The sequence below is a fragment of the Epargyreus clarus genome, unplaced genomic scaffold, assembly GCF_041222505.1.
Source record: "Epargyreus clarus isolate Ecla_fem2 unplaced genomic scaffold, WU_Ecla_fem_2.2 ptg000032l, whole genome shotgun sequence".
Classification (NCBI taxonomy): Eukaryota; Metazoa; Arthropoda; class Insecta; order Lepidoptera; family Hesperiidae; genus Epargyreus; species Epargyreus clarus.
Window position 1 is genome coordinate 94149 of NW_027332237.1, and position 27047 is coordinate 121195.

Here is a 27047-nt window from a genome sequence, read left to right on the forward strand (position 1 = left end):
ATCTGTGGCCGACTCCAGGTAGAAGTTTTATTTGATTACAGATGTCTTTGGGCAACAGTAGCTACTCACCGTCAGGTGAACTGCATACTCGTCTGCTACTCCTATATTATAAAAATATATATATACATAGTTTTGCCGGTAATCGACCACAGAACGAACCATTAATAAGCTTCGATTGTAATTTTATTGTCAAGTAGGTATCTGTTGCTTGCCAAAGCTTTTATTGCTCACCTGATAAACCATCTACACAACTTATAAACCATAATCAAAGCAATGCAGTCCTTACCACATCGTATTAAGGGTGGTAGTTGTCTCAAGTTTTCAAATTAAGTTGGTCTTAGCGAACTGAATGTTCTCCGGTTAATTACTTTTGGAGTTTTCGGGAGAGGAGCGCCGGAGAGCCCATTACGTGCGTTAAGCTCCTCATTTGAATATCGGAAACGGAATTGCGGAATTAGGTTACGCACTCTACAATCGAAAGTTCGGTTACTTATACGTACGACCAAAATCGTAATTATTATCTAACATATTACTGATTTTGCTAATTGCTGCTATTGATTGCTTTTGTAATGCTACTGTCATATGTACCTTAATGATTATGTGTGTTAAAAACCATATCATAATTAAATAGATTAATTATTATTCACATCTGCTCATAGCAAAATTAGCCATATTTTAGTGCCTACGCATAGACATTTCGCATACTTTATGATAACATTTTGACATTACACTTTTGACAAAACGTATGGAGCTACTTATAAATAAGCGTTTATAAATCAAATTAAATTAAATCATTTAGAAGTTTCCTAATAGTATACGTATTGTCATGGTAAACTAGTCTCTTAACTTACTTTTATCGACCCTCAGAGTTGTAGCTTCTCATTAGGTTTTAGATTATGTTTATACTAATTAGTTAAATTTTGATACTACTCATAAGGATATCCAAAAAAGCAAGAATGAAAATAAATATACACACAGACAGCCGTCGAGTTACCTCAATACCGGGACAGGACTGAAAATCAGTGTCGTGGTTTCGCGACTTACGCTGAGTTCCGGTAACCTTTTTGCGAGCTTGGCCTGCAGCACGGTATGCAAAACATTATCCGTAAAAAGTAGGCATATTTATAAGTCGAAATTAATTTTGTGTGAGTGTGTTGTTTTTATAAGTGATTTTGTATTTTGTTATAATGATTACTGTAGTCCTTGTTTTCGTAAATATTTAATATTTATTATAATTATTATAAATAGTTGTTAGATGGTAAGTAGGTAATGGTAATCACTGTCGCCTTTGATTGCTCTGAACATTTCACGGCTTCAAACCGTAAGGGTGTATAAACATACGTGTTTTGTTTTGTTACGTCATTTGTTTCCAAAGTTGACAATACACAATCTCTCAGTAGATTATAATAACAGGTATGTTAACATTTTTTAAGAAAACATTAAAAACTTTTTGACGTAAAGAAAAGTTTTCTGTTTTCCTGACTTCTGATAAATACGGATGTTCCGTATAGGCCCAAATCGATTGAAGGCCCGAACTTCGGTTTCAGGTGAGTTGCTACTGTTGTCCTTGAGGACAAAGCTGGTTTGAAGGAGAGAGCTAGGTATAGCATTGATAAAGTAAAGCAGTGATATATGTTATAAATAAACTCCAAACGATTTTATTTTTTGCTGGTCTAGTTGGCTGGCGATTTCTCAGTAAATTTTTATTGTTTACATTGTTTGAAATAGCGCCAATCTGCTGTTCCCAGCGCTGACTCACATTTCACCTATATTTTCATTTTCATTTTCAATTTCACTTTTATTTTCTCTGACTATTGCGTAGCGGTTTTTGAATAACATCAGATCGGCAATCAGTCAACTAATCCGTTGTTACACATGTAAAAATAAAGTTATAGTTCTTGAAAAACAAACGAGATTAATATTAAAAGTAAAACTTATTTTCAGTAAGTTGGTTAGGTATTATTTTCACTGTTATTAAAATTTCTATTCTTGACCAAGTTTTACTAAGAATGGCTTTAGTAGGTTAATTTAGTAGGTGAATGTACCTACCCATATATCGAAGCGCACTATAGATTTTTTAATTTTTATGTTTTAATAATTATATCTTCTAATGCTTCAGGAAATAAGAACACTGCGTCAAAATAATCTTTCATAATAATTTTTCATATTTTTTTGAAATGTATTTTCGGCAAAATAACAATTATTCACCTACTTTCCAATTATTTACAGCGTATGATACATCATTTAATAGACTTTAAGAAAACTACCAATACTTAAAAAGTCTCGGTCGACCATCTGGCTTCGCGAGCGAGAGTTAAAATTAGACTATCGAGACAGAAATGATAAGTACAGCAATGCCATCTACGTGTCATTTCGCGCAACTTATAATGTACGCTACTCAACAATAGATGGCGTTGCATGAGGTGATATGTTTCCGTAACGATACGAGTTGTATTTAACAAATTACCGCAGAGGTCGCTATGGAGCATACTTTGTAATGTTGTATCTTTACATAAAAAGTAACAGCTTTGTACAATAAATGGGGATATTGATATAATTAATGAATATTTTCTTATATTTGAAGGTAGTAGAAGCCATCAGTGGCACCGCCACACCATTTTTTGCTTAATAACAGTGATTAGCTCTGCTGTTCTTGTTTGCAGGGTGTAGTAAGGAAGACATACTTATACGAGGCATTTCAACTTAGTAGCCATGGGTAGCGACGCATCGACGGCCGACTTTAGGTAGGCTTCATATCTTATCTGGGATTAATTATTATAGATATCTACTATCACTTATATTCGGTGGACTGCATGTTCAGTTGCTACTTATATGTTATAAAACAATATAATATAAGTACACCTTAAATTAATATTTCATTTAATTACATTTTTCCTCAAGATTTTCTTCAATACAATAATTTAATCTTCACATTTTATACTTACTACGTACCTACTACTTCTTTTGCTACTCTACTTATTTTACTTTTAATATAAACAATTTATCAGATAAAATAAAATAGTACATAAGAACCTATATCAATAAAATCAATTGAAGTCCAAACCAATTTAAGGTATTTAAAGACAAAATCTTTCCCGAAGAAGCAAATTACGGTGAAAAGGAAGCAATCTAACGAAGTAGGATTTGACAATGAAAACTTCAAAGTGTAATGAGTTGGCTTGATCTATTAAAGCTCTTTGGAAAGAGCCAATAAGCGCGTCGATAGCGGCGGCCTCATATCTCCAGCAATTACCCCGGGACAAATGAACGCTAACGAAATTCACCCGCAGATAGCGGCACAGGAGAGGCGTGGAGACGACTTTGTTTAAAGTTAAATTAAACAAAAATATATTGTTATACCAGAAAATTAAATAAAAATGTTGGATGTATTTTTACAATATATGATTTTAGACTAAAATTATCGCGGAATTGAGACATTTTATTATGTAACGGGTACTCACGATATGCGTTTTTTATTGCCGATATTTCGACCCAGTTGCATGGATCGTGGTCACGGCGAAACTGAGGTGGAGGGGAGAAACCGTTGACAAGTACTAGTGGTAGATTAATCTATCTACCCTACGTCTAGTTCGTTTTTCTTTTCTAGTTTACACAAACCTCAGGTGATCTCCACTGAGCGTCATTACTTTCCTCGTTTAGTAAGAGAAGCAATAGAGATCAAGAAACATCCTAGGAACTTCAATAGAGAAGATGGTTTTAAGTTAGCCTAAACGTGGAATCCAGTGGTTAGTTTACGCAAGTCACAAATAGTGCAAAGTACGGAGCGTAAGGATATTGTCAGTGTTGTGTGTCGTGATATGAAACCTAGAAAAGGAAAACGAACTAGACGTAGGGTAGATAGATTAATCTACCACTAGTACTTGTCAAAGGTTTCTCCCCTCCACCTCAGTTTCGCCGTGACCACCATCCATGCAACTGGGTCGAAATATCGGCAATAAAAAACGCATATCGTGAGTACCCGTTACATAATAAAATGTGTTTTTACACTTTTTTAAACTCTTTAAAGCGGAATTTAAAATAATTTAAAAAGTAAATACTCGTTTTATACAATTTTATGAGATTTATATATTGCTTAATAGTCTGTTTGTACTAGATGATGACGTGTTCGCCCAGCGAAAAAATTCCACTATAAATTAAAAATAAATAAATAAACTCTTTAAAATCCTCTACAATGTACTCAAATTAAAATTGTCAATATATTTCATAATTCAAAGCTCTATCTAAAACGGCAAAGTATGAAAATAATTATTTAAAATATTTTGGTTATATTTTGCTGTTTATACCTCAATAATTTCTGTTTCCAGAACTGAACACAGTGGGCAGTGTGTGGAATATAATCGTATGTATAATATGGCGTTTCACTAACCATCACTACCTTTAATAACTGGCATAAAGATAGTAATCGCTTTTTGTCACACCTACTCACCAACAATAATGACTCTATACATAGATTATGCAGCATATTGCATGAACGTACATGAATAGAGTTAGATAGTTTTTACAATAATTAAATCTGCATAAACTACCTTCTAAAATACGTTTTGATGACGCCTCAACATATTTTGTGTTCGTAACAGAACGCCAAAGGGCTGTGTGTCGGGTGTTTTTAGGGTTTTTCAGCGGCTTTGACTTGCAAATTGTTCCGTGCACCGCGCGCCCGGGGGAAGCGTAATTAAAAATCAGATGCGACGCCAGCGCCGCAGTGGCGAGTAGCTGAACTAAATGCATTTGCAATAAAACTTAAATGTTACGTTTTCAAACTTAATTTAAAACAGGCCACATTTTGAACGTCCTAAAATTATTAGATAATTTTTATAAAATGTCAAAGGAGAATGCCCATTCTGGGTACTGATTTTTCTCATGCGTCAAAATGAAAGTAATATTAAAATTATTTTTTGATTTTTTAACATAATTTGTCGATCAGAATAGTTTCTTTGAACACGGGATTCCATTTAAGATAAAATAAGACGAAATGTTGATTGTTGTTCTTAAAAATTAAAATGGCGGCATTTTAGACTCGAAATTCAATAAGATCAATTAATGTTTTGACTAATGATTTTTCTCATGTGTCAAAATGAAAGTAATATTAAAATTATTTTTTGATTTTTTTACATATTTTGTCGATCAGAATAGTTTCTTTGAACAGGGGATTCCATTTTAGATAAAATAAGACGAAATGTTGATTGTTGTTCTTAAAAATTAAAATGGCTGTATTTTATACTCGGTATTCATTATTTTAGGTTTTTAGGATTATTTTAGGTTTTTTTTACCTACTACCTTTAAAAGTAAATGGAATATGTTAATCGAACTACATTATAGGTACCTACTATCAGTTAAAACCTACCATGAATCTATCGTTGGATGTTTTCGATGTTGAGGTTATGTAACATTTCGGTAAATAACTTCAGAACCCGGGTGCTGATCTAAAAAGTAATTATTGGTGGTAGTATTTGGTTAATTATACATCGTCTACAACAAGTTTCAATTTGATGCAACTCTGGACGGCGGTCCATACATTCATGGGCATTGTCCTTTGAGCAATTCTTCGAATAACTAGGTATCATTAACGCATTATTTATATAATTATAAGGTTAACTAAATATATAAACTATAACTAATCAAATTTAAATCTTTACTTAAAATGTAATTAAAATACTGGAATTATTTTAAAATATCAGTTTACGCTTTTCCTTTACTTAGGTTTTATTTCCATTATATTGCGTTCTATTTGGCAACAGATGGCGCTTCTGGGTGTATTTAAATAATTCCTGTTTACAAAGCATGTAAGAATCCCTATTTTTTTAAATGAAATTCAAATTTAATGCTCCTGTTTACCTTCGAAGTCGTCATAATAACATGCGAATAATACTTATAATACAAAATTTAGCTCTTATTTTACTCCTTTATATTGTAGTCCAAAAATGGTGAAAAATTACGTGTTTCATTATTTCTTAATGGAAAGATTGGCTTTACTAAATTTTTAGAGTTTGCGTTAAAAATAGCAACCTCTATATAGCCCCTTTAGGGGTGTTATACCACAAACACATTCATTAGTGTGTGACAAGGCCTTAAAAATAACCTGTTATCCAAATTTCATGCTTTTATCTTCAATAGTTTAGAATCCGTCAGTCAGTCAGGACAAGTACCTACTTTATAACAGCAGTGTTAAGTGCTGCGCATCTGTAACCGACTTCAGGAATATGTAATTCAATCTGGGGTTGATTACTGATGTCTATCAGCTCGTCTGCTACTCTTACCTTATAAAAAAAACTACAAAGGATAGATATTATCTACCCAATGTTGTTTGTTCAGTAGAACTTATAAATGGTGATGTAAATATGTTTTAAATGCTAAGCTAATGTGGGTATTAGCGTTGGTGAGTTATTAACACGGTATTATCGCTGTCGCTAATGTGTGTGTTCCGTGCGCGCAGGTTGTCAGCGGGCGGGGACGGTAGGCCGGGAGTCGGCTTCGTAGGAGAGCTAGACTTCACAGGCAGTCTGACTAGTTAGTACTAGTAGTAAAATACTTGAGCCTGAAAATCTGATCCTTATGTGTGATTTTTTCTGTACAGGATGAGCTGATCATGCAGAACACCTGATGATAAGTGGCTACTGCTCATAGACATCTGTGACCAACCAACCCTAGATATGATAACCCTACTTGAGGTCGGCCACAGATACGTTGCTACCCCTGAGGACAAAGCTGGAATGCTCCAGAAAAGTATTTCTCTCTTACTAAACCCTTCAAAACGGAGCAGGAGCTCTTAACACTGCTGTTATTTAGGTAGAAATAGGGTTAGCGATGGTGCCGCTGGACTCGAACCTCAAAGATTTCTACGACTTTCTAAATACGTGTATGCAAAATAAGAAATCAATAAAAAGATAAAACACTACGTGCCTGCCTCTTCTACTTAATCCATGTGACATGTACTTTGCATGACGTATACCTTACACTTCACAAAACTTTAAGATTCACAATGTGGGCAACATTGTGAATCATGTATTATATTACGTGTTTTTTTTATTTATAATTTTCTGATGTATTCATTTGTCTACTCAAGTTTTCCATATTTACAATCGGTAAATTATTCTATTTAACGTTTACATGTGTATATTATGTTCAATTTATTTCCCAAAAAAATCTCAAATTTAATTTTTACATAGTTTTCGCTCTATTTTCTAACCAGCCCCTGTACTACACCAGCGGTACAAATGCTCCCAGCATTGGTTTTAATGCGTTGATTTGGGCGCAGCGCTCGGCTAATGAGAAAAATGCGCGCGCTAATTACGATAATTACGTATCGTTTAATTATTAGGGTACCGTGATTTGTAAACAAAACCCATTTCTCAAATTACCCGCTTCTATTTTTTTCATAGATTCCTAGGTCGGTGACAGATGGGTTGCTATTCTTAAAGACTAAGCTGAAACAGTAATATTAATCTTTAGTTGCTAAAGTAAGATACCGAAAATTAGGTGTAATAAATATGTCCTCTTATTTAATCTTTAAGGCATGTAAAATTACATGAATGTTAAAATATACAAACTAAATATAATGCTACAACAATTATAATGGAATGTTATTGTCACCTACAATATTTCTTATACCAACTACTACTGGATCTCAAATAAACATAAAACATTTTTTTTAAATGTTTGTAAAACACGTCCTTTCATTTCATATCCACAAAAATAATCGTCGTCGTGGCGACAATTAAACATTATATATACGAACGAACGAATATTATATCTACGAACTAACAAATCAAGTTAAATAAAAGCTTATAATTAGTAAAATATATGACAAGAAAAATGTAACGAAACAATGCATTATTTATTTATTAACAATGTTACTTATTTATGAAACGGTTAAAAGATAATAATAGTTTTGGTATATTAATAAAATTAGGATACGGAACCTTTAATAAGATTAATATAAAAGTTAGAAAGCGGCAATTAATTCCAGTCACAACGCCAATAAATTAACGCACGAGTCGCGTTATGACGTCAGATAGCGCTGACTGATGTCGTCGCACTAATGCGGGGCCGCACTATGCCATAGAGAGTCAGCAAATAAATAAACAAGATTTTATTGGTACTGTCCCACCGCTGGACACAGGCCTATGTGTTATTGCTGGCAGATGTCTCCCTCTAGCCAAATGATTTCTGCTTCATTCAAGTTTGGGATTATCGAATACTGACCTCTAATCGTGATCACTAATATAAATTCACATAATTTTACAAAACCATTTTCAAAACATTAGATGCCTTCCTTAAGAAGAAGAAGAAAAATCTATCACTACTTTTTTACATTACTCATATTCATTTAGTATTGGAATATAAAAGAACTGAAAAATGTCAATAGTGCAGCCTTATGCACCCTGCTTAGTGCCTAATGTTTTTATGTTTTATAAATCTGCGCTTTTTCAATAAAGAATTTTCTGAAAGGTATAAAATTAACTAAAAGTCTAGCTTAATGCTGATTCGATAATACAAATATTTTATTTATACTACTTACATATTTATAGGTAAGTGACTATTACAACTATGTGGCATAACGCCATTACACGCATAATTGTTCCAACTATTTGAGTTTTTAGTTTCCCGTCACATAAATCGTCGTAAACTTAACTCATGAAATTATATATGCCTCTTCACTTATTTTCAGGGTTACAAATGAACAAAATCATGAAATTCCTTATCTGTATCATAATTAATTTTGACGTTTTACGCATGTTACAATTATTATTGTGATAGTCGTGAATTCCTTCATTATTTTATTATTATTAAGATTTGTAGGATATATCCTTTTTTCTTTCATATTTTACAACAATTTGCAATTTTTAATTTGGAAACAAATGGTGATTACGATGAGGGTAAAGATATACTTTTCCGAGGTGATCCAGCTTAGTCCTTATGGGTAGCGGCGCATCTGTGGCCTACATCAAGTGGATCAAGTGGACTACATGCTCGTCTGCTAACATTATTACAAAGAATACAAATAGGCAATAATAAACGACTACATAGTCGTTTATTACACCCAAATATTTATAAGTGCCTATGAACATCAATAATTAATTTGTTAAATAAATAAATATACTCAGAATTGATGTGCTATCCGAAGTAGGGCAAATGTGCTATTGTCTGTCTAACCATTACATATATTTTTTAATCAATCACATAAAATAACTTTTTAGCAATAACCAACTTTTATTTTCCGACACACTGTCAGAACCCAATCCTAAATTTGATTTGATTGAACCCACTACTCATTCACGACAATAATTGTTTATTGACACGATGCAACCTACCCTTAGAACTCGCGAGGGGGTGAGGGGTGAGGGAGGCAATAACATGTTAATGGGTCGTTCGCGCGCTAATCGGGTGTGATGGCGCGGACTACTAGTTTTGTTGCGTAGACTATAAGGGAGGCTTACATGGAGGCGAATAAATGATAAAATGACTTCATTTTTAAATACAGTAATTCTTATTTTAACTTTATTAAATTTATTTATTTCAACATAATAATCAAAAACTAGACTAAAATGCAAGGTTAAAGTTAAACTAAAGATGTAAAATTAAATTATAAGTAATAATACAATTATACTAATTAAATAAAGACGTCTTTTCTTTTTCTTGTGGCATGGCGTCCAGTACGCTGGCATTGTTACCTGGCTTTATAACAAGGCTAATTTAAGGTTACATTTTACTACTGTTCATTATAGTTTTGTATAGTTGAAAAAATCTATTTATCATGTAATCACCCAATAAATTCACAGAATACTGTAAATGTACAGAATAGGGATAAAATATGTCCTTGAAATTATTTTTGGAACCATTAGAGCAACAGGATGGAATAAGATATTTTCACTAATGAATAAATAGATCTTTTTTCAGCAAAACAGCAATAGCACTCTGACTGATTATGTCTCACTCATTGATATTTGCATTTAACTTAAGCCAACAGTTAATTCATAGCCATGCAATAATAAAACTAAACACATACATTACATTATACATTTGAAATTTTAAGGCCTAACATATTTTAATGCCGTATTTACAGATTAGATCTATAAAAAATAACCTTTATCTTGGTTACTGGGAAATATCGTATTAACTAACTTGTACTAATAATATTACATTTAAAAACGTATGTAAACCAACGCTTAATCAAAGGAAACAAATACATCGGCCGAGAAAAACAATAATTGAGTGTCGTCGAGTTTATTAATCGCTACGATGTAGCGCGTAGAGGCGCGTAGCTAGGGTCGCTACGGTGCGCTACGAGTGTTTTAAAAGGCGTAGCTCCAAAGAGATCATTTTTTGCATAAAATGCATTAAATTATTTAAATTTCAAAGTACAATTAAATGAAGTAAAGATGTGATAAATATATTCGTGTATGCTGTATACGACTAAGGGATTAGAAATAAAGAAAGCAGTATTTAAATCTGCGAGGTTAATTTTCTTTTGTGGTCCTTATTACACTGGAAAGACGTGATATCGTGAAATACCCTACTTTGCAGGATTGTTGAACGGATAAACGGCTTCATTACTGTATAACTCATTGTAGTAAACTTACTAAGTTTATTTTCATAATCATCATCATCATCATCATCAACCCATTACTGTCCCACTGCTGGGCACGGGTCTCCTCTCAGAATGAGAAGGATTAGGTCATAGTCCACCGCGCTGTCCAAGTGCGTATTGGTAGACTTCACATACCTTTAAGATTTTTTATAAATCTCTCAGGTATGCAGGTTTCCTCACGATGTTTTCCTTCACCGTTTAAGCAAGTGATAATTAATTTCTAATACGCACATAAATTTGAAAATCAGAGGTGCGTGCCTGGGATTTGAACCTCGGACCCCTCGATCGAGAGGCCGCGTTTCTTAACCACTAGGCTATCACTGCTTATATTTCATAATACCCACATTATTTTCATACACACTCATTTTCATAATACCTTATTCACACACATTATTTTCATAATACCCACATGGAAGTAGATCTTGATTTATTTTAATTCAATTTGTAATTACTTACTGCTTCTCGAAACATTTTTGTTCTGTACCCTTACCATGAGTTTTTACGTTTTGACAAGTATGACTCTTTTTTGGTGTTTATTTGCGTATTGGCCCAGATTATTTCCAAGTTCTGACACAATCCCCTAGCTGATTGGAAATTATATGGGCAAATACGTAAACAAATACCAAAACAGCCATATTTGTCAAAACGTAAAAACTCATGGTAGGGGTACTGAAACTGAAAATGTGTAAATTCTTCTGCAGGCCTTTATAGGGTATAACAATGAATTTTATTTTATTTTATGATTTTTGAAAGCGTTATTCAGATAGAAACTCAGAAACGGGCGAAGTAAAATTTTCCTATGACATTTTATTTTCAATTCGACAGAATTTTGTGTTAAAATTCTCTAAGGGATTACAGGGTGTTATTAAAACTTGTTTTATGAAAGAACACATTTATTAATCTCTCATGTACATACCTAGTGTGTAGTATATGATATATTTCTTAGGCTACGTTTGTTCTGCTCGCTATAACATCCATATGTACACATATAAATACTATGTCTAAGTAGCTACTGTCATACTTAAAGTTAAACAAAAACATATTATTGAAGTTATACTTCTTTAGGCGCTTTAGGAAAAAGAGATCATGATGAGTAAAAATAGATGCGTAACGTGGGGCAAAGATGGGTGTATATGTAACACATAGGATGTAACACATAATTTGTTAAAAAAAATAATGCGTAAATAATATTTTATTTATAACGCCATAGAAGTATAACTTCTCACATGTGTACATTAGTACATACACGGTTTATGTTTAGTCAAAAATATGTTTTGTATCATACGTGGTACTTAAAATACTAAGTTATCCATAATGACTAAAAGGTAAAATAAAAAACTCATATATACCTATGAATGGAATGAAATGAAAGTCAAATATAATTTTAATTTCACAGTATGGTAAAATATATTTATAAAAGTAGTGAAGGAGCTTGTAGTCTTTATGGTAAGTGGCAACTACCGCCATCTATAATCAAAACCGGAGAACTAACGTTAGTCGCAAATACGTTACTATCCCTACCGACTAAATTGGGACACCTCGTATAAGTTCAAACCAAACTTGAAACTAAAACACAGCAGCGCTTAACACTGCTGTTACAAGCCAGCCATATAAGTATGGTGAAGGTGCTTCCGGAATAGAACCTCAAAGGATTTATATTATGTTTAGATGTTAAATTAATGTTTAAGTTACTCCCTTATGACAATTTAAATTACGTATTCATATATACATTATAATATTTTTATTTAAATTTTAAGCAAACCTAGTTATTACATTTTAAGTGATAAATATTTAATTGAAAATTATTTACACTATGAGTATTTACATCAGAAGTGAATTCTTATTAATTTTAATATATTCCTAATTTTACATATTTAGTTGTATTTTTAGTAAAATTATTTACTAAAATAATTTTGCAATTCCGTCGAGTTATCCATTTTTTGGAAATCATGTAGTAGAAGATCCGAAGCTAAATCGAACTGGACCGAGCTGATAATAGAATGAAACTCATTTTATAACGAAATAATACATTGGGTAATACATTAAAAATGGGTTTGCTAAAAAAATCCTGGACAGGATAATTTTAATTATTTTTTGAAAAATTAATTTTCATTTTGCAGACAACCCTATATCAACGTGTTCACAATAAAACAGCGCTTCTACTGATATAAAATTTTATCTATTATCATCATGAGTGAAAGTAGTTGCCAGCGAAATACCTGTTTATACCTGACAACCCAGTAGTTCGTCCACGTAAATAATAGGCAACCCAAAGCCTGCACATTCTGTATGTTTTTAACATTCACTCAGAATAGAATTTTCTTATTATCTTGATGTTGCAAAATTTAATTTTCAATTAAATTTTAATTTTTCAAAAAATAATTAAAATTATCCTGTCCAGGATTTTTTTAGCAAACCCATTTTTAATGTATTACCCAATGTACTAATTTCATTATAAAATGAGTTTCATTCTATTATCAGCTCGGTCCAGTTCGATTTAGCTTCGGATCTTAGACCAATGTCTTATATTTGAATTATCATAAACAATAGCATCGCTGAATGAGAATTAATAAAATGGATAGAATAAATAAACCTTTTGCTTTAAGATACACAGAATTGTACAAGAACAAGAACTTAAAAATATTTATAAATAATATTTACTAAAAATGTTTTCAAAGATTAAATGTTACCCTTTAAACTTAGAAAGATTACGTTACTCTTTGTTTGTAAAACATTAGATCTTGTATAAAAATATAATGAATATAAAATAATAAAACGGAATAAGACTATTTTATGAAAATCAAGATACACTGAGAATAATAATAGCTATAGTTATTTTAAGAACTGACCATTCAAAAAATGTGTTAACTATAGGAATTCACAACAGTTAACGTTTTTCGAAATATATTTCAAAAAATTCGAATAATATAGATATTGTTTAAGACATATTAGATAATATCATGCCGATATTACAATAGCACGCCACACTGAGTAAATCGTATGCTTTATACTCGTACATACATTAAAATAATTTACTACCTAACTTAATAGGAAATTGTTTACAATATTTACAGACGAACATATTGCAGTACTTCCTATACATGAATATAATCATGAGACTCGTTTTGATAAGTTTTAAAACAACCCGCCTTAGTATATAGTCGTCTATAAGTACGTTAGTATTAATTTTTCAAAATTTGTAAAATGATGCATAAATATTTTCTAAGAAGAAATTAAGAAATTAATCAGACCGTGCATATATTCATATATTAAGGAATACTGCATTTATTAAATATCTATTTACAATTTATTGCTGTATCATCTACATATAAAACACTAGACCTCATGACACCAATTTTTCATATTATCTACTAAATATAAATATTGGAGATAGTATTACATAAGAGAACAGAAATATGTGTAGTATTGAATATAACTTAAGATTCTTGAAATAAACTAATTAAAATAATAGATATATAGTTTAGTTTAGATTAAGTACAATTGCCAATTATAAGATTAATTAGAAATAAAAGTATTTTCTTACTTTCATAATAACAGGCAAAGGACTTCATTGCTTACTGGTTTATGGCACAATTTCAAATCAATTTCCGAAAAAATGTTATTTTTCCAAATGTTTGAAATTAATAAACTTACGTACCCAAATGAACACATGGTTAAAACAATCAAATTCATTTGCGTACAAAATAATACAAGAAAATCCAGATTAATGTATATTTACACATACATATACAATAATATATGTTCATTATGAATCAATTATTTTGCTAAATTAAGTGATATTTTAAATATTTCTAGTAAAAAATAACCTGAGCTATTGGATATGTCAAAATTATTAGTGATATGTTAACTTTTCTGTGGTACAATAGGTTTTTTAATCATGACAACCTTTTGTTTACCAATCAACAGAATCTAAAGCAATTTTGGAATGAACTTAAGACTACAGATTAAATGCAAAAACGATAAAAACAATCTTGAGTTAGCGATTAAACAGAAAGGTTAAATTTTAAATACATAAATCGATACATAATTTCATTTTTATTTAGATAAACAGACACAATCAACTGACAACTGACGTCACAATCTTAAACCGCTATAAATACACATATACACCATATATTGGGGCTAGTATTAGACCATCTGCAGTCCTTTGCTGAGGCTCTCCACGTGTTCCTTGGCCTTCATCCGGAGCGCGGCGATGGAGGAGGAGCGCGGGTCGGGCGGCGCGGGCGCGGGGGCGGCGGGCGCCGGCGGTGTTAGGTAGCTCGGGTAGCCGGAGGGCGGGTGGCTTAGGAACCCTGGGAGACAACAATATTATTAGTATTTACTATCAATAGTATCAATTCAATAGGTTCATCATTGAGGAAGAAGTCCCGAAATGTCGATCGGTCGTAATTCTGATGTATCGCTCTATCGAAGTAAATAAAGTGTTCCAACTTAGCCGTTAAGGGTAGCGAAGTTAGGGACCGACTTCAAGACTGATCCTATTTACTTTAATTTTATAAGGAAATAGTTTGACCCATGACTGCAAACTACAGGTAAGAATTTTCTCAAAATGGTTGTAGGTCATGAAAAAAGGACAAATTGAATCAAGTCTCAGAACAAGAGTTATTATGTTAAACAGCGATACATTCTGTAATTGTTAATCCATCCTTCTCCTATCCATGTGACGAAAAAATAACTGTTCCCGGTTACACAGTGGAACAATAAAATGCGTTTTTAATCTACAGTAAACAGTTAAATTAGGATCTACAGTACACATAATGTTAAGAATAGCATAACCAACTACCAATTTATCCCCAACTATATGACACAAGACACTTTTTTTGGGGACGGCCGATATTCAACAACGAAATATAAGATCCTAGGGATCTTATAGAGCAATAAATTAGAATGACCCAGTTGCTATAACACACTTTTAAAATAGCGATATGACGCAATTCACTTTTTTAGAAACAGCCTACATGCAGCAACGAATCTTTAGGATCTGATAGATCAACAAACTAGAATCACCCACTTGCTACTCTTTGCTATAGTATACATTTTTGCTATATGCACTTTTAAAACAGTCATTCACCTGGTAGTGCGGTGAGCAGCGGCGGCGCGAGCCAAGGGTCCACGGGCAGGCCGAGGCCGGACAGCCGCGGCACGGGCGCGCAGCCGTACTCCGACAGCCCGAGCCGCGCCGCCTCCATCTTCTCCTGCCGACGCCACTTCGCGCGACGGTTCTGGAACCACACCTGGAAGAGAAAGAGGTTTGGATTTAGCTTTTCATTCCTAAATGATTGCAAAATATTTGTTGTTTATCTTGGCTGCTTGCATGTTTAAAATTTCAGTTCCATGTTGGTTGGTTCTAAGTCTGTAAAAGTGTACTAAATGATAGCTAGATGTAGTATAGATATATGGTATTAATTTTGTAGCATAGGTTTGTGCTATTAAATTTTAATTATTTGTTAATAAGTGTAATTGGTGCATGATCGTTCTTTTTAACATTAAACAATAAATAAATAAATGAATAATGGAATACAATGCCATCGAGTGGTGACATTCTGAAGCTTCATTAGAATTCTGTAGCTTCCTCAGTCTTCAATAAGACCTTATAATTTTGTTATGTCATTGTTATATTCATAAAGACTGATTTAGATAGGATTGTCGATAGATATAAAGATGTAAAATTAAATAAAGGAAGATTTCAAATTCTATATAGTAGGGAAGTTTTTTTAATGGCAATATTAATCTGCCTATTAATATAAATAAATTTAAGCGGATATATTTGTTATACTATATATGTATTTAAAAGATAAACAATAACTTCTTCTAATCGTTTATCTTTCTCTTTTACAAGCCAAATTATCCCTGAAAACGAAAGTCACGAACAAAAAACAAAATAAAACAGTAAACAGCACGAACCAAAGTTACGAAATTAAACTGGTAATAATAATCAAAAGTAGGTGAAGTTAACGCCATAAACTACCACGAAATAACGACAACGGCTTGATTGCGAACACCCAAACATTTCCAAAGAATAGTCGTTCCACGGATTAAATGATGAGAAACAGGCTGGTACTAAGTTGCTTGTAATTGATGTGTCACCATTTATTACAGCATCGAACTTTACAGCCCTCAGTCTCGGCAATAAACCCCGAACGCTCGCCCATAAATCAGACAGCAAACACGTCACTAAACAGTTTGTAAGGCCAGACATAACAAAACAAAACTTTGAATACTGTAGAGCATGGAACGCGAGCTCAATCACATAAATGTACCATCATTGTGCCATCCACCCTGCGAAGTCTCCAAAGACGGAAAACCAACCTTAGCAGTAGAAGGGAAAGTTGTTTTTGTAGGAATGGGAGTCGATATGTGGCATGAATGTGGTGTCAAATTGTAGTGTGAAATGATATATTCAGGGGGAACAGAGTAAAAATACGCCGTGATCGCGTGTCGTCTTCGATTTCGGTTCGGGAGCCGGTTAGCGGCATGCGACGCTTGATGGCTTTCCCGTCAAACGTATTAAATTCGTTCAGCTTTGAACAGATATACGAGCATGTGGAGCTAGACTTCGAAGGAGCATAAGTACCGTTTGCGTGGTAGATTTAAAACTGTTTAATATTTGTGAAGGAATGCCTGAAATGTCTCTTAGTCAAACCTTATTAAATAGCAAATTTAAAACAGTGATGGGAATGAGCTGGAATATCTCGTATAATGTTTGTATATTCTGGATAAATTAATTTCCAATTTCGATTTAATTTAAACACAATATATATTTATATATCTTTATTTGCTAGAATAAGGTTTTCAAATGTTCTTAAAATTATACAGTTCTCTTATTCTGCCTCGTCAGCATGAAAATTATCAGTCAGGTTTGTATTATGTACACTATATTTTTTAAATAAAATAATAATTACCACAAGCAATATTAATATACTAAATTTCTTTAAAATGTCAATTTACCAATATAAATTAAATTCTTATAATATGTCAAACAAATAAATATTTTTTAGTCAAATTAATTTTCATTCCATTAAATTATATCTTAAAATCTAAATACTCATTAATTGTATAAAAGCATTTCTCTTGTAACCATGTTGTCAATTGGGACTTAAATTTATTGTATGTCAGATATTTAAATGAGTTCGGAAGTCGATTATATAGTGCAATAGCCATAAAATACACATTTTTCTTGCACAATTTTAGTCTAGGCATCACCAATGTGTTTTCATATTTCTGTCTTATTGGTCTATTGGTTACATCATTTTTTTTCATAAAGTTCTTTGGATATCTATGTACAAATAAACATATACATATAATAAGCACATGCTAATTTAATTATGGACTTAGTTGTGATTGTGTGATTAGATCTTTGTTTCGAAATAAGCTAATTATAAGAACATTTATCGAAATCTATTACACGTTCAATCTTACAATTTATATTTATTATCGACGTTTCATCGACTAAACTTTTGTTTTACATTACAACCAGAATTTAGCAGAGGTTAGAGGTTCTGTATTGCTACATCCAAGGAGCCAACCAGCTTTACCGCCGTACGGCGGTGGTGGTGCCGGAATCGAACCGAAAAGACCTCTACCACCTTCAATGCTGCAGGCTTTGATAAATAAAGATACATCGCCGCCTTGAAATTGAATGAAGCCACAAACGGCTGATTTATCAGTTATTTTTTATTTTTAGGGAAATATTACGAATAAATAACGAATACTGTGTAATTTACATAATAAATAAATAAATCTTTCAAATATTTTAGGGACAGTTTAGCACTGGTTACATTTTGTCTGGTACTATCACTGGTGTTGCAGGCGAAAGTTAAAATGTACCTTTAACTAGTATAACCAATAACCATGTGCGAGTGAGCTCATTGACAGCTACAAATGTCCCCAGCTCGGCAACACCTGAGCTCACGCGAGGTGAGGCGCGGCGGTGACGGTACACGCCTGATACTGCTGCATTTTTAATGCTTTTATCAACTGTTATACTATTATGATGGGTCGGTGTTTCTTTGACTGTGTTTATCGTATTTAAATTTAAAAGTGTTTCGTAAATTTGAAGAGTAGGTGTTTGATTTCTCGCTTTCTCTTTTGTTTGAAATAAAGAAACAATCATGCCTGAATCCTCTATGAATAAAAATTTTGTTAGTTGAAAATACACTTGAGTTAACGAACATTTGAGTAAACCGAGACAGTAGAGCGAATAAGGTTCGGAGACATGTCAATACTGACTTTTAGCGTAAAGTTCTGCATTTCAGTATAAAGCTGTGAATGCCAACTAATTTACAGAAATAGCGACCATCTCAGTTCTCAGACGTGGCAGCACATTATAATCATATGGACTGTTATAGATATTAATGTAAGGGAGTGATTATTTAGCATCATTTTCTATGTGTAGTGGACTAGGGGCGAAAAAAAGGATGTTTTGCAATACTGCTAAGCAAAAAATCAGTGATACCCTAGTGGTTAAGAAACTCGGCCTCTCGATCGAGGAGTCCGAGGTACAAATCCCAGGCAACGCACCTCTGATTTTTTCATGATGATGATGACTGCTAAGCTTCAACTCTCACTGAGTTTTCCAGCCAGACACAATAGCCATAGCTCGTATATCATAACTATGAGGGTGATGTAGGATCGTATAAATCCATCAAAATGAAACAAACACGTTTAGTATAGCAGTTATCGCGTGTCCCGGTCGCCGCTCTATCCATTACCCTGTTACAGCTTGTTCCTCTAATTACATTCACTAACTTGTTTCACAAGGAACAATACCTTCATTAGCATGTTCATGTTGAAAAATTAATTTGGCTCCCAGGTAGTATTAAGCGCTCCTGAGTTCTGGTTTGAAGGGTGTGGTAAGGGACATATATTTCCGAGGTGTTATTTCTTAGTCCTCGAGGGTAACAAATAATCTGTAGTCGACCTCAGACAGGACTCAGTCAGACCTTGAATACTGACATTTTACTTCACTGTGGATGATTTTCGAGCGTATGTATATCTCATTATATGATAAACCTTACAGTCAAACAGCTTGACAGATATTAACATATGAGGTGATGTTCTCTAAATTGTACGAGTAATAAGTTTAAACTTTCAAGTAGTTGGCATTTTTTATTTTTATAATAATACTACTAGTCTTTATAGATACAATTTCATATAAGTGTCATGGGGAAGGATCGTAAGTAACATAAAACGATATCCAGCAGTCCGCCGCGCCGCGCCGCGTTCGTGCCACTTACACTTTTGCTCCACGCGATATCATGTTTTCACTTTCAACTTGCTTAAGGAAATAACGTGTTTATTTAATGAATTATTAGACTCAATGCCATCAGCACACAATAGAGACAAAGCTTTGCATTATTTTTTTACGCTGCTTAATAAATCACATTTTGCATACACTTAATTTATAAGCCTATATAGAGCTAGTTATATAGAGCACGTTAAAACTAAAAATTAAAATTAAACAGATCACTTTTGAAGTAACCATGTGGAGACAAAATATATACCTACTATGTATTATAACAAATTTTATATTTTTTCAGGATATAATAAAAAGTATGTAGGCCTAAACATCGTTTTTAAATGTTTTGAGAAATTCTATAAAATTCGTAAATCAAAAAAAAATGTGATAAGCCAAATCGTCAAACTAACTTCCATGTAAAGTTTTAACAATATTATAATATAAATCATTTTTGTAAAAGATGTAGAGACCAGTAATTGCCCAAACAATAGTAGGACTATAAATACTTCTTGAACTTAGAATGTACGTACGATACATTAATATTACGTATAAAATAAACTTCGTATAAAATGACGAAATAATCAAATCCATACCAGACAATTGAACATACGTAATATCGAAATAATCATTTATACAAAGTTATCGAAAACTAACAAATAAGTTTGTAAGTAACATACGTAATAGGCCCCCCGCCTATTACGTATGTTACTTACAAATCAATGGCTATAACAAAACGGAATTAGAGCCACCCGCGCCAACTGTCGCGGTAAAAAGCAAATGTCAAAACAGTCACAATGGCGGCCCATTGTGACAGATGTCACGGTTTCGATTCGAGACATCCCTCGAGTTAGACGTAGTGAACTTGAAATTGACGGCGAGAGAAAAAAATATCTTAATATTCCATTTCATAAATTTCATGAATATTGTGACTTTGCCCATTTTTACATTTAATTATATACCTATAAATAAAACAATTTCCTTCAGACAACTCGTGTACTGAATTTTTGCGAACTATTGATTTTATTTTACGAACAATATTTAGAAAAACTATACATAAGAGCAACTCATGTATTGTAAAACTTATGCATCGTTTTTGATTCTTCTGCATAGGCTAAAACAATTCGCACCTTTAGACTACAACGGCGTAACTCCAAAAATCTTCAAATTGACTTATTTAAAAACGACGCCACGAAAGCATCAAACTGTCCAATTTAATATTGACTCTCGTGTCATTATCGTGATTTCCTCCAAATAGAAGTACCTAGTATCAAATCGACCTAAAAGGAAATGAAAGTCAACAAATAATTCTGAAGTTTGCATGGTCATAATGTACCTTTACTTTTTTTGAAATAAAAATAAGCAAGTGAGTTCCAATATTTATCGCCGATTTCAAAGTGACTCTACATCGACGCGGGTTACACTCTCTGATTGGTCCCTCGCTCATTTAAATATAATCCGTTATTCTCGAGTACTCGATGTGCTGTTACATTCGAATAATCGAGTTAAGTTGCTCTAATCGACTAGCAAATTGACTTCGTAATATTAAATGGAATGAATAGTGACGATAATGCACACAAATCTAATTTTGTGTTTGTTTTTGATGGCGCTTTGTTGGGGGCTTTGTTATTATGATTGTAAGTGATTTGGTCGAATTAAATGTGATTGTTTTTTTTTATAAGATTGGAGTAGAAAATGAGGTTATGGTCCATCTGTTGGTAAGTGGTTAATACCGCCCATAGACATCTGTGTCTTCATATAGAATAAGTTCTACCGTCCCTGTAGTTCCGGGATCAGAATAGGGCTACGGTATCCCATGCCTCTCGTAAGAGATTAAAAGACGCCCAGCCAGTGAACCCGGGATGGATGGCGGTATGTGTGGTAGCATACCGTCGTGAACACCAGACGGTGTGGTAAGTGTCGAACTAACCTGGGCGGAGCCCGACGGGGCAACGCGCCAAGAGGTTCGTTCCGTTCGGTTGCGTTCCGTTGGAGATCCCGGAGTACTCTACGCAGCGCCGAGGACGGCTACCGGGGGGGTTTTAGTGCGTTAAGAGTCCCACATAACCCTGTGTCGCTCTCACGGCACCGGGTACCTTTTGAAGGTTTCCCCCTCGTTAACAAAAAAGAAAAAAAGATGCTTTGCCACTTAAGAACTAAGATGATCACCTCATACATATTCACCTCGATGCTGACATGTATATGAAGCGACTATGTATGGAAAAAACGCAAAACTGCTTCGCTTCAGAAATAGGCGTGGCGGTGGTACATCCTTATTCGAACTAGCTACTAGCTATATCACCTTTCAACAACAAAATCTTGCAGGCAATTCACTAAAACTTTTTCATAAAACCTAATTCAACCTACCTTCCTCAATTCGCCTTCACCTGCTCCCAACGGCATTATATTCACCAGATGAGTCAGTCACATGTTTACATGACAGCTCACTCCTCCGGATTATTAAATCGGAAACGTTGGCAAACAGGCGAGGGGGGGGGGAGTGAGGGGTGGAGGGGGAAGACACTGACACTTCCGCGGGGTAACGTCTCGCCAATAACGAGATGCGTTGAGGAAAACTGCAGGGATGTGCTTGAAATTTACTGAATTTATGGGCTTCCTACACTCAATCTCACACTAGGACTGTTAGTGGGCTTCACGAATATAAATGCATGGTACATATGATATTTTGTAAGTCTGGATGTAAGTGTATTTAAAGCTGGCGGACCCTTTCTTGTTTCGACTCCGGAGACACCACCGTCATACCTATTGCTGCTTTATAACAGCAGCGTAGCGCTGCTATGTTTAGGTTTTATTTAAAATATTCGTGTGGTAAATAATATATTAATACTAGCTGACCCAAAAAACGTTGTGTTGCCATATAAATTTAACAAAAAATAAGGGACAACAACCCTTATCACTTAGGGGTATGAAAAATAGATAGTAGCCGATTCTCAGACCTACTGAATATGCATATAAATTATTAAATTTGGTGAAAATCAGTAAAGCTGTTTCGGAGGAGTACGGTAACTAACATTGTGACACGAGAATTTTATATACAAAATATAATACTCGGAAAATTGCAACTTAATCCTCAAAGGTGCCTATGCATGTGTGATCGTCATCAAGAAGGTCTCAAATCCTGTTCTTTTGTTCTGTTTCCATATCTGAGGTTGATTATAGATTTTCTAAAGCAGGAATGGCCACTTATCATCATTATTACGCTGTACGACTACAATCTTAGATTGATCACAGTTTTCGGGTTGGTGAAGCCATTTACTATCATATGGACGGCATTTTTGCTACTTTTATATTACACAAAGATGTAAAAAGCAGGGGCTAAGTGTTTTAAACACAGTTTACGTTTTTATCGCTGTAGTGCGATTGGTGTCGCGCGCTGAGGGAGTCGTTACGTAACACGAACGTTTACTGTTTACACTGACAATATTTTATACAGATACCTACTGTAATTAAAGGGCGGCAGTTCATGTTATGTCACTACCACTGAGGAATGATTCTATCACCTTAGAAAATATTTTAAAATGAAATTAAATGAAATATGTTTATTTTGTATAGGCCTAGTGGTACTTATAAATTATCAGTTACAATATTTTTTTCTTCAACTACTACCGGATCGGAAGGTGTTAGAACACCATAATTTCCTTACGTCGGCGTTCATTATTTTTTTTAAAGTAGAATAGAATTCGCCAACAGGTATAGAGTTATAATATAATGATAACTGGCCCCCATTATAACAGATATGTATAATCACACTCAAAAAGTTTAACAGTGGTGCTGAGTTGCTTACATTATTCTATCAACAAATATATGATTTATTTTAAAACTGAAAATATACTGAAGAGTCTGTCGAATATAAAATTATTCAATGTTTCACATTGATAACGTTTAATTAATATAAGTTAGTTTAATGATGATGACCATCATAATAAATTGTCAAGTGCGCGTCAAACTCGCACACGGAGGGTTCCGTACCACAAAAAGTTAATTTGTTTAGTATTTCTTATCGTAGCAATCATACGTTCAATATCTAGTCTCTAGTCTCGTCTGCCTATTACGGCGACCCCCATTTATTAAAACTATTTTTATTTTTCTGCCTACTACGATGACCCTCATTTATTTTCAAGTATTATTTTTAGTATTTTTTGTTTTAATAGCTACCGTTATACACATACAGTGTAATTCAAGTATCTATTTATTACCGACCAAAAGATAGAGCCTTGTTACAGACGGACAGTGAAGCCTTAGTAGTAGGGTTACGCCTTTACCTTTTGAGTACGGAACCCTAAAATATTTTTTTCGTTTTATCAAATCACTGCAGTCAAACTTGACAGTTGTATTCCAGCTGTCACAATCAATAACAGGTGGACAGCACAAAACGAGGAAAAACAATCGTATTGGAAACCGGAAAGGAATGGCCACCAATTAAAAAATGTTGACATATTTATTTCGTGGAAGAAGATTGTTGCTTTTTATCGTGTGTCTTATTTTATTGAAATTGATAAAAAATAAATGCAGCTCTGTGGCGCTAGAATCTCTATCGTAAAAGTAGTAAATAAATTTGACTTGTGACTAATTTCAGTGAGCAATTCATGGATAATGAAATAATACAGTTATTTCATGTGGAATATTTCATGTTATAATATCAGGGTGACTCCTGCAATCGGAAATAAGAAGAAATGATAATAAAGTAAAGGTTGAACAAAATGTCACTTATTTTTTAAAGTCGATTATCATCTAATTTTGCGTTAAAACAAACAGTTACAAACAACCATTTATACTTATTTTCCGACATCAATACAGTAGAAATATGCAAAAGTAAAATGTACTGTTTGTTCCCACTTTATACATTTTCAATCAAGAACGACGCTCCCCAATAACGTAGTTAAAACAAAGTAGAAAGACAAACGAGCCAACGTTTTAATTTAGTTGCCAATAAAAAAGATATTTTCAGTACAAAAAGTATTCAATTGCGTTCAAAGTGTGAGAGCGCACGCCGCCCCAACCTCTCGCCCGAGTTAGGGTGCCTATACTGGTTATTTTATTTCTGCGATTTTGCGATTTTAGCATCGTCTGTATTTACGAAGTAAAAATTTTGCAAAATACATTTTCATAACAAATAAAACAATATAGAGAAGTCGGTATTTTTTATGTTAAAAGTTAATTTTGTGAAATATTAGAAATAACAATAATTAACATGGTATTTTTTTCTATAATATTCATTAAATTAATTGTACAAGGTTAGGTTAGGAAATGAAAAAACAGTCAGAGCAAGGGTTGGTGTTTGTAAATATTTTAGGTGTTAATATAGACTTATTACCAATTAGATATTTGTTTTTCATTTTTGATAATGACTGTTTTAATTATCAGAATATATGTGATCAATATTTCGGGTATTATTTAAATTGTAAAATGAAAATAAAATGGTTAAAAGTATTTAATTGAAAAGAGAAATAATGTAACATATATTACTCACACAATTTAAACTAATCCAATGGCGATACTTGGGCTGTAGGGCATGCCAAAAATAAGACATATTCGTAATATTGTCGTCGGGTCCCTTCGTTGTCGGGTTAAAATACAAAGATAAACTGTCCAAGTTTAACAGAGAGACTCGACAAGACCAGCGTGCAGTACACGACCGTACCGCGAAACGCAGTCGCAAAATCGCACCGCCCAGGACCACGTTACACTCGCCCCATCCTGGGCGCCGCCCCGCCGGTTTTATTGCGACCCTTGTCTGCCCTCTTCCTTTTTTCTCCCGTAATTGGATGCGTGGCCCGGCCTATATTGAAGAGGTAATTGGAGTTTGTCTCTGTAAGCGTATTACGTTTGCTACAAACATCACTCTATTAACTTGTGCACTCTATTATGTGCGGCTTGGGGGAAAAGGAACTCGAATTGGAAATTGTTTTCTAATAAGTTCATATTGGATTGGTATTCCGAGTTATTTGTTAGAGCTTTTTATATCTGTGCAGGTAGCGGTAGAGAATGGCTGTGCGGTTCGTCTGTTTATTAGGCACTCCAGCTCCTGAGAGATCTAATAAAACAAGGTTATCGCTCTACGTAGAGTCGGTTTCAAGCAAAAGGTACTAGTCTACATAGCTAAATTAGGTAATTGCCTATGTCTGCCTTACTACAGCCATTCCTTAGCCTTAAAACATAAATGTTTCTCTGATCCAATTGGGATTCATTAAAAAACTTAGGTACGTAACTATTACTTGCTTAGGTATTTTTTAATTAAATGTGTGCTTAAGACACAATTATATATAATTAGCGATGTTAAGTCACAGCGAATATTATTTTTAATTTTCTACAAATTATAGAAATCTTACAATAGTCTTTCATACAAGTACGATATAGCGGGTAAATTATTAAAAAAGTACCATGTAACAAAAAAATAATAAATTTATAAAATTTTACACATAGGTATTAATAATTAATACTGTAAGTTCAAATCAAAATTTGCAGTAAATTAGATTTTGTTAAAATTATCCACGTAATAGGTACCTAATATTTGTTAAATTGAAGTTGCGGCCGAATCATAGATAATATAATTGGCCGGAGGCGGCGGCTTTGTGCCGGACCGCCCAACGGCTATCGGCGATGCAATATTCATATTGCCGGCTAAGTAGGTATATATTGTATGCCTAGATACATGTTGTATACATTAGTAATAGCTTAGTGGTTCATACCAGCAACAATCAGATTTCTACAATCTTCATAGATTGGTTTCAGGTTTATATTTAGGTTGCAAGATCTTTTTAAGTTATACAAATATTGTATTATTATGTTGTCGTCGATCCTCTACTATTCAATTGCTGAGAATGATGATGATGATGAATGCTGTGCGAGAGGTTTTGGACATACTCAATCCGTAACACTTTTACTGCAATAGTGCTCAGAGTAAAGGAGATTTAGACTAGAAATAGACTGGTCAAGTGCATATTAGTAGAGTTAACAACGCTTTTGAGAACTGTTTTAAATAACTCTCTAGTAGAGTTTCCCTTCCGATGTTTTTGTCGTTCATGCGAGTAATAAATTAAGCAATACCTAGTGTATTTTTTTAATCCGCGCCTGAATTTTAAATCTCGGCTTCCTTGATTAAAAGCCAAAATAAAAAATCCACAGGCTATAACTCCTTTTTGCTTCTTCATGTGAATT

The 27047-nt window shown here is 33.6% G+C and overlaps 1 protein-coding gene across 1 annotated transcript in view; it reads right to left on the reverse strand.

Moving 5' to 3' along the window:
* Window positions 1–14678: 14678 nt before the first annotated feature.
* LOC140755155 (retina and anterior neural fold homeobox protein 2) overlaps window positions 14679–27047 on the reverse strand; it is a 57634-nt gene continuing 45265 nt past the window's right edge. The window contains exons 3-4 of the mRNA XM_073090364.1: window positions 15705–15867; window positions 14679–14925 (exon numbers count right to left, since the gene is read on the reverse strand). Of these exons, the coding sequence (XP_072946465.1) occupies window positions 14759–14925; window positions 15705–15867 (330 nt within the window). The 3' untranslated portion in view covers window positions 14679–14758. The remainder of the gene's footprint in view (window positions 14926–15704; window positions 15868–27047) is intronic.